The following is an 18,682-nucleotide window of genomic DNA, read 5'->3' on the forward strand; positions in this document are numbered from 1 at the left end:
ATGGATAGCTCATAAAAATCATTTCATGTTAGATTGTCTAAAATGCTTTTCCTGCAAAATGTTTGGCTCCATTTACAGACTAATCTCTGCCTCTCCTCCATGTCTCTCCTGAGACGATACCAAGTGGGCATCATAGATCATATCCAGTTCACTCAGCAAGCAGCACTTATTCTGTATTTGTTGAATGAGGAGTTATGTGAAAGGAAGAGGCCAAGCTCTGAAACACAAGTGATTGTCTACCACCCAGCAGTAAATCATTTCTTCCTTTTCTCCACGGAAAAAAAAACAATTTTCAAAATGGCTTGTTTTTTTTCTAACCAACTGGAGAATAATTGTCAGCAACTGTGTATTGCCAATGATAATGTTACGCATGTTATAACTGATTGTACTTCCAAGGCTCAGAACTTCCTGTATTTCAAATGGAATATAATGACTATGGGGAGTACATTTTATTTGTTGTACTCCCATTTTTAATTAAAGATAAATATAGAACCATAGAACAATACAGCACATTACAGGCCCTTCGGCCCATCATGTTGTGCCGACCTTCAAACCACTCCTAAGACTATCTAACCCCTTCCTCCCATATATTCCCCTATTTTAAATTCCTCCATATGCTTATCTAACAATCTCTTGAACTTGACCAACATACCTGCCTCCACCACTACCCCAGGCAGTCCATTCCATGCACCAACCACTCTCTGGGTGAAAAACCTCCCTCTGATATCTCCCTTGAACTTCCCACTCATTACTTTAAAGCCATGCCCTCTTGTATTGAGCATTGGTGCCCTGGGAAAGAAGCGCTGGCTGTCTAGTCTATCTATTCCTCTAAATATTTTGTATATCTCTATCATGTCTCCCCTCATCCTCCTTCTCTCCAAAGAGTAAAGCCCTAGCTCCCTTAGTCTCTCCTCATAATCCATACTCTCCATGTTTATATGTTTATAAAATTGTCCTTCCAGATTTACATTAGAAGTCATAAGCCTCCAGTGTGATAGGACATCATGAACCAGATGTAAACTTCCACCATCTTGCTTTTTGCAGAGCAATGGACATCCTGAGCCCATGAGTGGACATACCTCAGCAAAAAAGGGGCTATATATTCTTTTGAGATCATCTGTACAAGATAAGATCATTGAATCAATAGCATTCAGGGCAGCTAGATCTATGTTAAGCCCATTGATCAGAGTCAAAGTGACGATCACAGGTGAAAACAAAAAGTTTAAAGCAAACTGAATGGGAGCTGTTGGAAGCAGGAATTTCAATTCCACATTAAAGCCATTGACCAGCCCACATTCTGATTGTAACATAAACCGTTTTGCAATTGACCTCCACCTCAGTCATCCCTTTTATGGCTTTTATCCCTCAATCATCTCCCTTCTAAAAATCTCTTGACCAACCAGAGATTCAGTACCCTCTTCTCAGATAAGATATCTTTATTAGTCACATGTACATCGAAACACACAGTGAAATGCATCTTTTACGTAGAGTGTTCTGGGGGCAGCCCGCAATTGTCGCCATGCTTCCGGCGCCAACATAGCATGCCCACGACTTCCTAACCCGTACGTCTTTGAAATGTGGGAGGAAACCAGAGCACCCGGAGGAAACCAGAGCACCCGGAGGAAACCCACGCAGACACAGGGAGAACGTACAAACTCCTTACAGACAGCGGCCAGAAATGAACCCAGGTCGCTGGTGCTGTAATAGCGATACACTAACCACTACACTACCATGCCTGCCCTCAACATTTAAATGAGGTCTGAAGCTGTACATGCCAGAAAGATGCATTCATCAATTACTTGTCTGAGGTGGGTGTGCTGCTGTTGGATCAGCATCATTTGTGTTCGGATCAGGAAAGTAGCAGGGCTCTGTAAAAAGTCTGGATGCCAGTTGGTATTATGACTGGGTTCAGAAATGATGGCTGGCAGTACTCCCGAACAAGGACAAGGCATAGCCATGGGCAGTACTCACTGGTTGAAGTTCTGGATGGTGCCCAAGGTTTGCAGAACCTTAACCCAACAGAGTTAAGAGGAGACAGAATGAGAATTTTTACTTAGACAGTGATTCAGCTAGTCTGTTTTTCACTCAGAGAAAGATATTCTGGTTGCTGGAAATCTAAAACATAAACAGAAAGTTTTGAAAGATGCTGACAGTCTGGAGCAATGAATACAAAGTGCTGGAGGAACTCAGCAGGTCAGGCAGCATCTATGAAGGGAAATGAACTGTCAACGTTTCGGGTGGAGATCCTTCATCAGGACTTGTTTTGAAAGTACTCAGGTCGGGCAGTATCTATGGAGGGAGGAACAAGAGCTGATGTGTCAGATCAGTGTCCTTTCCTACAGAGCATGAAAGAGTAAAATGTGTGACAGATTTTAAGTATAGAGACGGGGGAATGGGCAGAAAAGAGTGAAAAGAAAGCTCCGTTTCAGAGTTAAAGACAAGAGAGATGATATGATAGAAGGGATTTGAGTTCAAAGCCAAAAAAAGGGTAGTGAAGGGATAATACAAACTAAAGATGGGTCTGGGGGGTGGGAGTGTAAATGGCAGTAGTAGAATGATCACTAATGGTTGCTGAACCAAAAAATGGGAACACTGGTTTTGACCTGATATTGTTGAAAGATATCGTCAAGTATGAAAGGCTGTAAAATGCCTAACGATTAAGGTGAGGTATTGTTCCTCTAGCTCCCTGCTGTTTCTTCTAAGGAAACATTGCCTTGCTGGGAAGCTTTAGGAGCTGTACAGGGAGATCATGATGATCCTTAGGGAGGAACAGAAGGGTTTTGATGTACAAATCCAAAGATCCTTGAAAGTGGCAGCACAGGCTGATATGGTGGTAAAGGTAGCATACAGCACACTAGCGTTCATTAGCCCTGCACAGAATATGAGAACAGGGAATTTATGGTACATTTGAAATATCGTGTGCAGTTTTGGTTCTTACAGTATAGAAAGGATGCGATTATTCTGGAGCGGATACAGAGGAGATTCACCAGGAAGTTGCCTGGGACGAAGTGTCACAGTTATGAGGAGAGACTGGATAGGCTGGGTTTGTTTTTTCTTGGAGGGGAGAGGGTAAAAGGGGGACCTGATAGAGATGTACAAAATTATGAGGGACATAGTTAGGGCAGACAGTTATAAACTTTTCCTCATAGCAAAAGTGTCTATAACCAGAACATAGGTTTAAGGAATAAGAGGTTTAGAGTAGATATAAGCAAGCATTTATTTTCACCCAGAGGGTGTTTGGAGTTTGGAATGCACTGCCTAAGAGGGTGGTGGAGACAGAGACTCCCACAGCACTTATGAAGTATCTAGACGAGCACTTGAATTGCCAAAGTATGGAAATCTATGGACTAAGTGCTGGTAAATGGGATTAGCATAGATGGGTACTTGATAGTCAGCATGGACACGGTGGGCCAAAGGCCTTGTTTCTCTGCTGTATGGCTCCATGACTGTATTGTAACTGCTGGCCTTAACAGTAATGTTAACTTCTGGTGAATAAACATCTGAAAAATGGTTCAGGTTCATGCAAGGCTTTGAGGCTTCCAATAATTCACAGTTGGCCATCAGAGCTTTCAACAAAGGATAGTGTGTGGACTTGTCATCATCGATGAAGAATCTCAAATATGAATGCAAAATCAGAAGTGCATTGCCTTGGACACAGAACAAAACTTGATTTATATTTAGGCCATAGACATTTGAACTAAAATAAGAAATAGAAGCAAGATTAGAAAATTTGGCCCTTCGTATCTGCTGCACCCTTCAATAAGTCCATCGTTAATCTTCCAACCCGGCAGCGCCTTCCTGCATTAATCCGATTTTGCTCAATTCCCTTAATAGCTAAAGCTCTATTGATCTCTGTCTTGAATGTACCCAGTGACTGAACCTGGACAGTCTATCTTTGAGAGAAAATTCCAAAAATTCACTATTGTCCAGGTGAAGAATATTTTTCCTCATTTCTGTCCTGAATGGCCGACCCCTTATTCTGAGATTAGAACTGGGGGCACAGTCTCCCAGCTGGAGGAACATCAACTGTGCATAAACCCTGTCAAGCACTGTCAGAATTATGTATATTTCAACAAGATCGCCTCCAATTCTTCTACACTCCAGAGCTTATGTTCCCAGTTTGCTTTGAAAGGATATGACTGAGAAATTATTGATGTATGCCAATATTTCTATTCTATTTCCAGAGAAATAAATTTAGAATACTACTTCAAACTAAACCATGGCAATAAAATGGCAACATAGGCTTTAACAGATATAATGTTATCTGGCTTCTTTTGCAAGCCAGAATGCAAAAGACAGAACATATTTTAGAAATGATTTTCGTGAGTTTCTTTGCTTGATTAGTGAATGCATTGGTCTAGTGTTCCCTGTACCACTCCCCACTCCTCAATCATAATAGAAGATCTGTTACTGATAAAAGATTAAGAAGTTTTTCATAGAGGAAGCAATCAATACACACCTTTGACTTTTGCAGATGTCCATATATTATGATTGGGGAGACGATTGTGTGTTTGGTAAGAATGAATAGGTCAAATAGCTTTCTTGTCCATATCTTGTGTGGCTACAAAAAAAAAATCAGTATAGGGAGCAGTAGGCCAATGTGTTCACTGTTCAAGCAAAGAAAATCAGCAAAATGATTTCTATAAGATACTCTGTATTTTTGTATTGTGGCTTACAAAACAAGTCATGTAAACTTCAATTATCAGGACATAGTGAGCAATTCAAGTTTTCTTTAAATTCATGATGGAAGCCAAGGTTAAGTGTTAGAGTCATAGCAGTCCCTAGAGAATTTCTTTACATTGCAGAAAACCTATAAAATCCAACAATAAAAGCTACCAAATAATCTATTTGACTGTGAGATTTTCAAACATCTTTTGCTCATTCAAACTTCCTTGACCCTGCAACTTCAGATATTAAAAAAAGATAAAGCTGCAGGCTCTTATGAGAGCTCTCAGTTGAAGCTACTAAAGAACATTTCTCCCATAGATCAATCTTGATAATGAAATAGAATAGAAATACACAGATGATCAGTCAGCATGTAAAAGAGAAAGAAAAGTGATAAACCGTGATGAGCTCGGTGAACATCAGAAACGTTAACTTTGTTTCTAGTGCTGATGAACTTGTTTCATTTCCAGCACTTGATGGCCTCAGGGTGGATCTTTACCACGTGTCTCTCACATGTCCATTGCAAGTTCAGGCACTGCCATTCTTTGGGGAATAAGAGGAGACAGGATCAATTTTCTGAAAAGGTGATTTGGGAAATTCCTATTGTGCTGCATTAAACAACTAAGCAGCCAACAAAAGGCTATAGATACCCATGTGACAGCTGAATTTAGTTACCTGCCATATTCATCCTCAATATACATAGAAATTGATTACAACAAGGAAATAGACCAATCCATTTTGATGTTCATCCACTACATGCCATTTAATCATACCTTCAAGCACTGCTCTCGCATCCCTTTAATTATTTTCCTGTTACCCACCCTTTCAATACAATCTTGAATGATAGATGTAGTTTTTGGACATGGAACTAACCCTGCAACTAGATTTCCCTTACTCTCTGACCTGAAGTTCCTTCTGCCCTCTGTTTTAAACATCTTTCATTTAGTCTTGTTAGTAATGATGGGAGCCATCAGTTTCTGTATCGTACAGGACTTCCCAGATCCAAAAGGAAAGTTTCATCATCCAATTTACCTTGAGACCCTGCATGGTGTGGTAACTAGAAGTACTGTAGAGCCTGTAGCTAAAGACTCAAGATAAGAGCCTGAATTCCCTGGGGCAAGTGCCAGGTCCACCTCTGGCACTGTCCCTGGCTCTCAGGACCCATCCAACACTAGAACAGGATCCATGGGATTTTCCCCATAATCCTGCATTTCCTTATGGCATAGAAGAACGTCATTTGCTTATCAGATCTATACCAGTTCTCAGAATATCCCCTTCAGTCCCATTCCTCCACTCATTTCCTTGTAACCTATTCTCTCTCACATGTCCATAACTCACCCCAATTCTCCTGCCACTCACCTACCTATATTAGACGTATTTTGCAGTAACCAATTCACCCACCAGCACATCTTTGGAACATGGGAGGGAGACCATGCAAACTTCACACAGACAGCACCAGAGATCAGGATTGAATTCGGGTCGGTGGAGCTATGTGGCATCAGCACTAACTGCTGTATCACTCTGCCTATGAGACTCATGCGGTTACCACCCACCCAATGTTGGGCATGTCTCTTGCTGGACCAGTTGCAATTTGAAAGAGCTTTTGTGAAGAGCTGTTAGACCATGAAATCTTGTGAATTATCATCCCTGCTCAGGGCACCCACACAAATTTTAGTTTTAGAGTAAAGTTTTGCTCTTCACTTGGACAGGTACATGGATGGGAAATGTTTAGAGGGATATGGGCCAAACACAGGCAAATGGGACTAGCTTAGATGGACATCTTGGTCACCATGGGTGAGTTGGGCCAAAGGGCCCATTTCCATGCTGACTCTAAGAGATAGGCAAAGTTACATGAACTTGGATGATTTTCAGATAAAGCAAGGAGGGAATGTTTGCAGCCTCCTGGCTTAAGTGGGATGGGAAATATTTGCCCTCAGAGATTGAGGTGTGAACAGCAGCCTTTCAAAAAAACACTTAGCTTTTATGTATATTTTGAGTGAGCTGTACATGAAAGATTGAAGCCTGATCATGCTTTAAATGCTCCAGCAAGACCTGGAGGCCAAAATGCACTTAGTTGAACAGGCAGAATGCCAACTCTCCTGCACATCTGTTCATTTGTGTGCACCATTAGCAGAGGAGGGAGAAAATGGAATAAAATAAATATTTAACACTGCTGATAGTTTGACCATTTCATTTCTCCCCCCCCCCCCCCATGACTTATTTAATAAAACAGGTTTATTGTAATTTGAAAAATTAAACCTCAAAGAAACAAGGAGAGGCAACCAAGACATTTTACTGGAAAATAAACTCATACAGCACAGAGACAGGCTCTTCAACCAATCAAGTTTGCGCCATCAAGCACCCACCCACACTAATCCCATTTTATTCTGTTCACCTCCTTGCAGCTTCTACTACTCTCCTACACAGTAAACCACATATTGTGGCCAATTAACCTATCACACCTTTGGGAAACCAAGAGTATCCGGAGGAAACCCACATGGTTACAGAGAGGATATGCAAACTCCACACAGATAGCAGAGGTTAGGATCAAACTCTGGTTGCTGGCACTGTGAAGCAGCAGCTCTGCATCAAATCAGGGCAACGCAGTGGCACAGCTAGTAATCAAACTTTTCAAGTTTATGATTGATCTAGCAAGGTTCATGCAAACAAATTGCTTATAAAGGGACCCTGCTATTTGGAAACAAGTTAGAATATTAGAAAGAGCCGTCAATTGGAACTTTCTTACTCAAAGCATAATAGAGCTATGAAATAAGTGATCAAGGAAGACCATTGAAACAGACATTATGAATGATTCCTAAGAACAACTCACTGAACATTCAAACAAGAATGGATTAGGGCTTGAATGTGAAAATGCTTAATTGGGGTTGACTTATCAAAATTATCCTGGCGTCTTGACCTAAATGCATTAAGAGTTTCTGATAATTCTCATGATCTCATGCTCTGTCAAGTTGCTTTCCTTTATAGATTAAAATAAAATTTATCATTCTGTTTGCACTACCTATTCAACCTCTTGGGGGAAATCTTACAGAATTATTTGCCAATTCTCTCACAATTAAGAGAGTTAACCCCAAGTATAACCTATTCCAAGTGGTCTCACAGAGGTATTACCATACAGAAGTTGAGAATGAACCACATAATCGATATTAGAGCAGGAGATCTGAAGCTTGCTCGATGGCTTATGTTTTAAGAACGGTATTCAAGGAATAAAGAGAGGCAGAGAAGGTAAGGGTAGGAAATTGAACTCAGGACCTTAGTAGATGAAGACAAAGCTGTAGAGAGTGGAGTACTTGAATTCTAGATGATTAAGAGAATAGAACTGGAAGACTGTAGATATCCCAGAGATTAGGGGAGATTACAGAGTTAAGAACGAGGCAAAACCATGGAGAGATTTGAAAGCAAGGTTGAAAATTTAAAAGTAAATACATTGTTTAACCAGGGTCCATTGTACATAAGGTCTGAAGGGGCTTTGTATATAAGGGCAGATCAGAGGGCCACAGGAGGGTAGAACAATGGTTGGAATAGTCAAGCCTAATGGCAACAAAGACATGAATGAGAGTTTCAGTCCTTGAAAACTATAAATCAAAAAAGACCTTTAAACCTATCAAGTATACTCTATCCATTGATCAAGACATCATGAATATCTAATTTGATTTTCTTCATGGGTCATTTAGTGACTATAATGCAGCTTCAAGTGCTAGTTGTGTGCTTTCTATCACAGCTCCCACTGATTGTCTGTAATCTGAGACTTGCACATTGGCAAATTTTGGAAAATCACTTCTCACTCAGTGAGGCAATGCTACCACAGGAAGTCCTCAGGTTACGACAAGGTCCTGAACTGTTCACAAGTTGGAAATGAGCATAAACAAGTGTGTGGGAGAGGATCGCAGAAACAAGTGGGAGGGGAGAGCAAGCAGGTATGGCAAGAGCAGCTGCCAGCCAGCCTTACTGACTTGGTGAGTGAGTGAGTCTGCTCAGTGCTCCTAGCTCTGCTCTCTTCAACACAGCCCCTGGTTCTTTTGGCTCGGGTGGGGGTGGGGGAGGGTGTTGGTTTGGATGGTGGGAAGAGAAGGCATGCAGAAATGCCCCATTTCCACCTGGCAAAGGATGCCTATAGCTCCGCAGCAGCCAGTAAATCCATCCCCACCTCTCTCACCAGTCTCCCAAACGCTTGTTCATATGTGCGTAAATTGGGCATTCGTAATCCAGGGGGACCTTTATAAACGTTAACTTCAAAACCTGTAGTACCACAAAATTTACGCAAAATAAACTGACCCTTGAGCAATACCGGGCCAGTTTTCCACAGCTGATTAAATGAAGCTGGGACTGTCTATTAGCCAACATAAAATCACACTAAGGCTATCTGCCTATCATGAGCTCATTTGAATTCCTTATACCTGGAACTAGCCTAACAGTGCACATGGAAAATCTGGTTAGCATGCAAACGTTAAATCATAGCCCTTATTTTTCTTAGAAATTGTAACAACTCCACAAGCAATTCATTGGCAATCCCCCACATAATCATTAAAAAGATCAGCACAGAAGTCCTGAACTTCCACAGAGGTCCTGAACTTCCATAGAGGTCCTTTCATCATGGCAATTGCTTGTATTGAGATCAACTAAATATCCTGACCTATCTTGAATTGTACCACTACTCTCTAAATTGGCTTTCCTCAGATCTTCCACCATAACCTACAATTGAAAGGAGCACCACATAGATTTCTGTAATTAATGTTGATCCTCTCTGCCTTTTAACCCCATGTTCTTCTTCACTTCTCCTTGTTTCCCAAGCTAAATCCCTAATGGTTCACCCGTCCTAGACTTGGGCATTTCTCATCCTCTACTGCACTTCAATGTCATGGTGCCCAGTGATGAAGGCCCAAATCCCTGCAGTTTCATAGGAACTCCCTTTTGGAGCTAAACTTTCTGAATCTGTGACAGGTTCCACAGATTTAGCGACTCCATTCATTTCAACGGAGTAGAATGCTGTAAGGGAAGGATAAAAAAAGATTCAAATAATTTACGTTGTTTTGAATTAGTGGAGTTAATTTAAATGTTTTAGTTTTACTTGTTTCTATTCTTAATCAATGCATTTATTTACTCATATATTTATCAATTTATTTTGCGCTAAGTTTTAGAACAATTTAAGATCAGTCTTATTTTAATTTTGAAAGCTTGTGAATTTTGAAAGCCAGCGACATTCAGAATCATTCAAACTGTGTGATAGTAAGTTCAGTTTATGTGAAGGCCTCACAGTGCAGAGGAACCTGGCTGATCAGGTTGGAGCTGACTTCAGCGACCCAGAAACGTGTGGACCAAGTGGCTGGAGGAATGCCGAGCACAAGTGCCTCACTGTTTCCAAGAAATTCCAGGCCATAGATTTTAAGAAAAATGTATGGCACGGAGCAGCCTTTCCGCCCATCAGGTCTGTGCCAGCCAAAGAAAGGGCTGTTTAGGCCTATCCCACTTCCCATCTCTCAGACCATGTCTTTTTGGTTTCAGTACAACGACTGTTCGCCCAGGTGATGAGGGCTTCTGCCTCCACCACCCTTTCAGGCAGTGTGTTCCAACCAATCTTCAAAAGAAATTGGGAGCATGTTTTTTGTATCCTTGCATGGAAATGAGAGGGGAAGAAAAGATCTACTGGTGGATCTCGAGGCCAAGGTTGGGCAGGCTAGGACTTCTTGGAATGTAGGAGACTGAGAGGTGATCTTATAGAGGTGTATAGAATCATGAGGGGCATAGATATTGTGAATGCATACAGCCTTTTTCCCAGGGAAAGGGAATCAGAGACCAGAGGGCATAGGTTAAGGTGAGAGGGGAAAGATTTAAAAGGGACCTGAGGGGCAACTTCTTCACACAGGGTGGTGCGTATATGGAATGAGCTGCTAGAGAAACAATTCTTCACACAGAGGGTGGTGCATATATGAAACGAGCTGCCAGAGAAAGTGGTTGAGGCAGATACAATAGCAATATTTAAAAGACGTTTGGACAGGTAAATGGATAGGAAATGTTTAGAGGGATATGGGCCAAACGCGGGCAAATGGGACTAACTTAGATAGGCATCTCAGTCGGCATGGACTAATCGGGCTGAAGGGCCTGTTTCTATGCTGTATTACTCTCTGACTCTAATCCGAATGCTGCCCTTTCCCTAATGCTCTGGAAAAGCTAGAACTTCCACGCAGATGTACACAAGCAATGGTTGTTCAGTGTGAGCTCTGTATGAAGTTGCCCCAGGAAGCTACCATCTGCCCTTTCAGTGTTGGAAATTTGCAAGACCGAAGTAGCTATATGCTTCAGGAAGGTGGAGAGCTAACAAAGTGTGTTGGTAAAAAAAAGGAGCAGGATCTAACTGGATAAATGATCACCTGCATGCTATCAGTCCTCAGTGAAGCAATGCATTAATATTTGCAAGCAAGGCAGACTGCTTTTCCTCTTCATCATTAGAAGAGAGTCAAACGTGCAATGATACTTACTGCTGCTTCCCTCACTTGTTGGATACATTGATTGTCAGCTCATTAAATGACACTGCAGCACTTGGCTGAAATGAGCTGGAGCCAAAAATATTGAGCCCTGCAGTGCCATTGACAGAACCACCAGGTCAACTGCAGATGGCACAGCATATGGTGAAGTTCTGTAATTGTCCCTCCACAGACGTGGAGCCTGCGGAGACAATTGCCTCCCAGTATTGCCGGTTAGGTGCTTCAAGAGTTGCATAATGGGAAATATAATCAATGCAGTTCACATGCCTGTAGATATGCCTTGGAAGCATCACATGTTTGCTGCACAGGAGGTCATTTGTGTCGCGTGCTGCTTTTTGAGGTGGAACAATCCAAAATCATCTTATAGCTGTGATTTGTCCCCTCAGTCCCATGACTGTGACAGATGTCTCTCCAGTCTTCCCCATCAAAAATTGCAATGATCTCTGCTTTAACTATTACCTGAGATAGTTTTTATGTGAGAAAATTTCTCTTAACCCTTCTAGTTCCACGACAGCCATGCGATACTGCATTGTGAAAGCAAACAAAACACCACAGCTTACCAGGGGCTCTGCAATTTAATTGGTCTGTGATTCAGCCTACTTCTGTGAATGGGGTACTTGGAAGACACTTTCTCACAGACCTTCTTTATGTAAACAGGAGTAAGCCATTGAGTCTGTTCTGCTGTTCAGTGAGTACATGAGCAGTGTGCAACCAAACTCCAGGTTTTGCTCTATAATTTTTAATACATTTGGTAACAAGAATATTGTTGCAATTCAGTTTTGATGAGGTCCACATATGATCCACTCTTGTGTGACAAGTAAAAGAATGCTTTGAAGGACATAGGGAAGGCAGCTTAACGCAATGGCAGCAAATAGTATACAGAAGTTTCACTATTTATGCCCCACAGTATGCACAGGACAGTATGTATCAGGAGAGGTAATTGTTCACTGGAAAGTGTTTGCTATAGAATTATTTCAGGTATCATATATTGCTGTGATGCAACTTTTATGTCTCTTGCACTATGGACATGAACCACAATCCTTTGTGATGTATTTTGTGATTAGAGTTTGATATTTGTCTCGGGAATTACTTACGCAGCTTATTAAATATTAGCAACACATATTTATCATTCAGTGGAGTTGTCACCCAATGTATTCTGTGAAATTTGAATTTACCTTCTGTGTTTCCATGCAGTTTCATTGGCCACTCACTGGGCAACATCATCATTCGCTCAGTGCTGACACGACCAAGATTTCGGTGTTACCTCAGCAAGCTGCATACGTTCCTATCGCTGTCTGGGCCACATCTGGGAACATTATATAACAGCAGCACGCTGGTTAGCACAGGTATGTTGGTGGATAAAGCAAAGCTGGGCTTGTAAAAATACATGGAAAATACAGTGGGTGGATGTTGGACGTATTGGTTATGAAAGAGAGTCTTTTGGTAGTTGTTTTGAAAGATCTTACTTGGCTGTTTAAGAAAGTATCAGAGTAATGATTCTGATGCAGCTAGTAAGAAACACTTTAGGCTCCCACATACATGTTAAAGGCACCCAACTCACGGAAACTAGCCTCCCCTCCATGGACTCTGTCTATACTTCTCACTGCCTCTGTAAAGCAACCAGCATAATCAAAGACCCCACCCACCCCAAACATCCTCTCTTCTCCCCTCTCCCATTGGGCAGAAGATACAAAAGCCTGAAAACACATACTGCCAGCCTCAAGGACAGCTTCTATCCTGCTGTTATAAGACTATTGAATGGTTCCCTAGTATGATAAGATAGACTCTTGATCTCACAATCTACCTCATTATGCCCTTGCACCATATTGTCTGCCTGCACTGCACTTTCTCTGTAGCTGTTACGTTTTATTCTGCATTCTGTTATTGTTTTACCTTGTACTACCTCAATGCATTATGTAATGAATTGATCTGTCCGATCGGTATGCAAGACAAGTTTTTCACTGTACCTCAGTACAAGTGACAACAATAAACCAATTCCAATTCCAACTCCACTACTTCAGAGCTGGATGTGCCAAATTACTTCTAAAGAAAGCCACTTTTCATTCCACAATAAATTGTGCTCTCGATGCTAATTCTATCATCTTCCCCAGCCACCTGCTCAGATTAAACCAGACTATGGATATCCTTAATATCAGTTGAATAGCACCTCCCATACCAAACTTGATGTATCTAATGCCATGTCAATGATCCCCACCATTTCATCTCACTTTGGTCGCTGCTGAGACAAGTGCCCAAGACTTGGTCAACAAACTCCAACTTGTTTGAAACTTATGTGTTTGTATCCTGCTTCACTCTGTATCCCACACACCCTGTAGTGAGGAAGTCACACTGATAAGGATACTGTTTGGATTTTTGTATAAGAAGATAACCAAGGTACTATAAGAAATGGGAGTAGGTCTTTTGACCCCTCATACCTGCTCTGCCATTCAGTGAGATTATGGCTGATCTTTTACCTCAATATCACTTTCCTGCAATGATCATATTTCATGATTTACTTTAATATCTAAAAATCTACATGGCTGTCCTGAATATGCTCAGTGACCGAGCCTCCATACTCCTCTTGAAAGGTGAATTCTAAAGATTCAAAAATACCTGGATGAAGAAATTTCTGTTCACCTCTATCCTGATTGAGTGACTTTTTAACCTGAGATTGTGAGCCTTTGTTCTAGACACCCCAATTTAGGGAACCAGGTATCTAGAGATCCACGAAATTCCTATCAACCCCAGGAAGTTTCAGTGAAGTCCTCTTTCATTCTAATAAATCGAGGAGTGTGCAGGCACATTCTGCCCAAACTGTCCCCATTTGACAAAGCCTTCATCTTCAGAATCAAGCTGGTGAACATTTGCTACACTCCCTCCATTGCAAGTACCTCCTTCCTTATGTAGGGAGACCCAGCTCTATACACAGTGTTCCAGATGTGGGTTCACCAGGGCTTTATATAATCGGAGCATGGTGCCTTCACTCTTGTACTCATATCCCCTTGTAATAGATGTCATTTGCTTTCCTAGTTGTTTGCAATATTTATACATTAATGTTCAGGTGATTGCTGTACGGAATACCCAAGATTTTCTGAACAGCAAAATCTTTCAATCTGCATACCATTTTGCTTTCATATTTGCTGAAGAATATAATTGCACTCAAGGTAGTGTAGAGAAAGTTTATTAGATGAGGTGGAGAGATTGACATATGAACAAAGGTTGAGCAGGTTGGGCCTACATCATGGGAGTTTAGAAGAATGAGGGGTGATCTTATTGAAACATTTGATTCTGAGGGGGATTGATAGGGTGGATGCTAGTGGGGGGACTCTCAAAGTAGAGGGTATCGTTTCAGAATAAGGGGATAGCCTATTCACGACAGAAATGAGGAGGGCGTGATTGTTTTGAATTCTCTACCCCAGAGAGTTGTGGAGGTGGAGTCATTGAATATGTTCAGAGTGGTGACTGATTGACATATGAACTACAGGGGAGGCAGGGGGTAATCATGACAGAGCAGGAGTGGCATGAAGGCCACAGCTGGATCAGCAGAATCTCATTGAATGATGGAGCAGGTCAAAGGGGCAATTGGCCAACTCTGGCTCTTGTTTCATATGTTCCATGTTCCTTCACCAATTAGAAAATGTTCCAGCTTTCTATTTTCCCTACCAAAGTGGAGGAGGACCCCACAATTTTCTGCATGATGCTCCATCTGTGTCTTTGCCCAGTTGCTTCGTCTGTCCGTATCCCGCTGAAGGCTCTCTGCATCCTCCTCACAGCCCACACTGCCTCCCAGCCATTTTTTATCATCTGCTCCTTCAAAGAGTGCATTCAGTGGTACAATTTTGAACACCAGGGGAGTCCTGCCCAGTGCTCTGGACTTTATCCAGCACCTCAATTAGCATCATTCAAACCAATTACCTAGCTATTATTTCATTGTATATTTATGCACAAATTAGCTGCTGCATTTCTTAAATTGTAACAGTAAATACACTCCAAAATACTTCATTAGCTTTAATTGGGACTCTGAGACATGAGGTCACTGACATGCTATATAAATACAACTTTTTCTTTCAATATTACCATTCTTATTGTCTGTCTTTCTTACTAAATTTTAAGTCATCATCCACCAATCAGATGAGATGTGGTGAGGTACAGTGAGGGGCATCATTGAACACCATCAGTTTATTTTTATAATAACAATCTGATAGCTTTCCAGACATCTTTTTCTTGTACAATCTCATAAAGTGCTCTGTTGCGTTTGGAGCCTTCAGTTTCTAGGACGTTCGTTTATTTTGTGTCTGTCCAGAGCCAGCACTGAATAATTCTATTTAACCAAGATACCGGAGTTAATTAATGATAGCCCATCATCATCAGGGTGGGAAGAAGTCATAGACAGAGAAGTTTATATTACCTGTGCACAATTAGCCAATTATTCTTGGCAAACAGGAGTCCAAATTGCAGTCGCAACAGCTTTTCTGACTGAAATGTCAAGAGTCTACTTTTGGTAAATTCAAATCTCTTCAGGAAAGATTTTTTTTTACAATCCTCTTACTTCTTCTGCCTGAAAATGGAAATATTTCTTCCCATTTTGTTGGAAACAAATGCTTGCTAATGAAAAGCACTGGAGGCAATGTTAGAGAGTGCAGAGCACACACCAGTCATTCAGTTGTAATCTTAGACAACATCTGTTCCAATAGTTCAGTACTAAGACGGTATAATCTATAAAATCCACTCAGATGCTAATCAGATCTAAACAAACCTTTACCAAGTATCAATTTATTCACAGACAGATTTAAGTGTCACTCCTTTGCAAGTACACTATCCTGCCATCTCTGGAGTTTACAGTTTAATCCTTCTCAGATTGCTGAGAGTAAACTGTATCTCATCTCTGCACAGGTGTCATGACATCTATGCTTTCCACTCTCAAGTTTTAGGTGTGCCTCAGGGGTGCTGCTTTTCTGAAATGTCAAGAGTCTACTTTTGGTAAATTGAAATCTCTTTAGGAAGGGTTTTTTTCTAACAATCCTCTTACTACTTCTGCCTGAAAATGGAGATATTTCTTCCCGTTTTGTTGGAAACAAATGCCAGGTGATCTGCATAACCTAGTGAAACTGGCAAAGAAAAAAAGATCTTTTGGGAGAAGTTCACTCTGATTTGTACATTCAAACATCAGATAGCTCACTGGATCCACGACTGACATTGGACAAACGTCAAGTACATAAAGAGAAGTTGTACCCGGACACTGGTGGACACTGATTGACCTGGAAGTGATTACTAGTATGATCTAATATGCCCAGAATGGCTTTTATATGCAATTTGTGCATAAAAACAGGTGCAAGTGAGTCCAATTTCTTGGCAAATGTCTTTCTTCCTCACTCTTAATTTTAGTCACTGTCTGTCTGTTCCACTATCAGTATATTTTTCTCTCTCCCATTTTTGCTGTTTCTCCTGAAATGAATTTGGCTGCCTCACTCAATTGCTGATGTTGTGATTCACAGCAAACACCTGCCGACAATTCTGCATTAATTGGCAGTCTCGATCAGAGTGCATCTGGTGTGGGGAAATGGGAATGTCACGCTGATGCAGCAAGAGTCAAAATCACTTTCTCACGAGTCTGAGCCAGGACAGGCAAAGGAGGATCTGTTGAAATAAATTTTCTAATCCTGGTGGTAAAGAACTGATTCTAATTATAATAGAAGCCTCATTGCCTGGCATAATGGTAGAATGCTTGGCATATTGTCAAAACCGCATTGATGATTACAAAACTGGGCAAGTCAATCTTGAGCACAGTGCTTCTGAGAGAGAGAGAATATACATTAAAAAGCAGGCTCGATATGATATTAACAGCAGTTTTCTTTTCTTTCCACATCTGCGTATATTGACGGGTGATCCACTCTAGGAGTGATAGGTATCCCATGTAGAGAGGCGAGAGCCTTATTTAAAGTCCCTTTTACTCATTGCCCTTCTCCCCCATTTGTACTATGAAACTAATTCCCAACTGCCTGTCCTGTGATCTTCAATCAGTTCCTGGTTAACTTTCTCAATGACACTATTATAGTACTGGCAAAACCAACTGTGATCAGCGATGTTTGCTATGAATATTTTAGCTGCCTTTCGGATGCTGTTTCTTTACTTCATCTTAGGCTGCCCCTTGGGATTGAGGATGACTTGCTTCCACTCTGGTTCTGTTGGTGACTGATGAGGCAATTGCGTGAAGCACAGGCTCTTCCACAGGTGGGGTAGGAGACGGCTAGAGGGGCAGGAGGGTTGTCTAATTTGAGGCGATGCACCCCTTCCACTGCTTACGAAGCGCTTCTGTGCGCTCCTACTGCATAGCCTCGAGGTTCAGAAGATAAGAGGTTATGGATCACTGTCCTGAGGGACGGAATATGCTGTTACTATTCTATGATTCAATAATCCATCGTTGCAACTCTTCTAAACTTGTCTTGCACTGAAAAACAAATGCCATTGGTCTGACTCCCACTATTTTAGCCCACAGACCTCTTTATGCATTTGATTTGATTCTATTTTTTTTCACTTGTTTTGGTTCAGCATGGAAGCAGGCCATTCGGCCCAACTCATCCATGCTGTCCAAGGTGCCTCCCTGAGCTAATCCCATTTGCCTGCATTGGCCCAGATCCCCGTAAACGTCTCCTATCCATGTTCCTGCCCAAATGTCTTTTAAACATTGTAATTGTACCCACCTCTACCACTTCCTCTGGCAGCTCGTTCCATACACCCACTACCCTCTCCTCATTGCTAATCCTGTCAGTCCTCCTTCAAAGCAGCAAACTGTAGCTATTTCAGACTTCTTCCCACAATCCACATGCATTGAAAACAAGCCAGACAGCACCTAATAATTTATTGTCACTGGCTTGGAAATACATGTTTGTATTTTATGTTCCAGTGAAGGATTGCTGTATGACAAGACAGCAACCAGTTTGGTCTTGTGCCCACCACAGCAAAATGCAGCCATATCTGAGCCCCAAAGCAATGGATGTATTGTTTGTCTATTGGCTTCCAAATGAACTAATAGTGAGTCTAGCACTGGAGGATTCGGTGGGGAGGGTGGTGAGATATTGCCAATTGGGCCAGAGGGTGGGAATTGATACCAGGAGAAAAGAGCGGCAGTGCTTAGACATTAGGGCCTTGAAAGGATGGGATTGCTGCAGATCAGGGTTTTGTGCTGTCAGGTCGCTCAGGGATTGTTAGCTGAGTGAAAAACGGGTATGGGGTTGGGCCCAGATATTCAGCAGATGGTTCTGGGAAGGGTTGGGTGTTGTCTCACTATAGGATGAGAGAGAGAGGGTCCGAAGAGAACAGGGGATCACAAAAAAAAGGGAACCTACCTGGATTGGGCTCCTGACTCTGAGTTTGGATCTGCTCTAAGCAGCCACCTTTAATAAGCTGTGCAGCAGCACTATAGAAAGGCAATTATTTAGGGAGTACCCGACAACAGTCACTCCTTGCAATCACCTTCCGCGATTCGCTTTCCAAAGATTCATAGCATGACTACTGAC

The 18,682-nt window shown here is 41.7% G+C and overlaps 1 protein-coding gene across 4 annotated transcripts in view; it reads left to right on the plus strand.

Moving 5' to 3' along the window:
• LOC127574218 (protein FAM135B-like) overlaps positions 1-18,682 on the plus strand; it is a 249,465-nt gene that overhangs the window by 215,331 nt on the left and 15,452 nt on the right. For all 4 annotated transcript variants that reach the window (XM_052023030.1, XM_052023029.1, XM_052023031.1 and 1 more), the window contains one exon: positions 12,360-12,511. In XM_052023030.1, coding sequence (XP_051878990.1) covers positions 12,360-12,511 — 152 coding nt within the window. The remainder of the gene's footprint in view (positions 1-12,359; positions 12,512-18,682) is intronic.

This window comes from Pristis pectinata, chromosome 9, assembly GCF_009764475.1.
Source record: "Pristis pectinata isolate sPriPec2 chromosome 9, sPriPec2.1.pri, whole genome shotgun sequence".
In the NCBI taxonomy this organism is placed as follows: Eukaryota; Metazoa; Chordata; class Chondrichthyes; order Rhinopristiformes; family Pristidae; genus Pristis; species Pristis pectinata.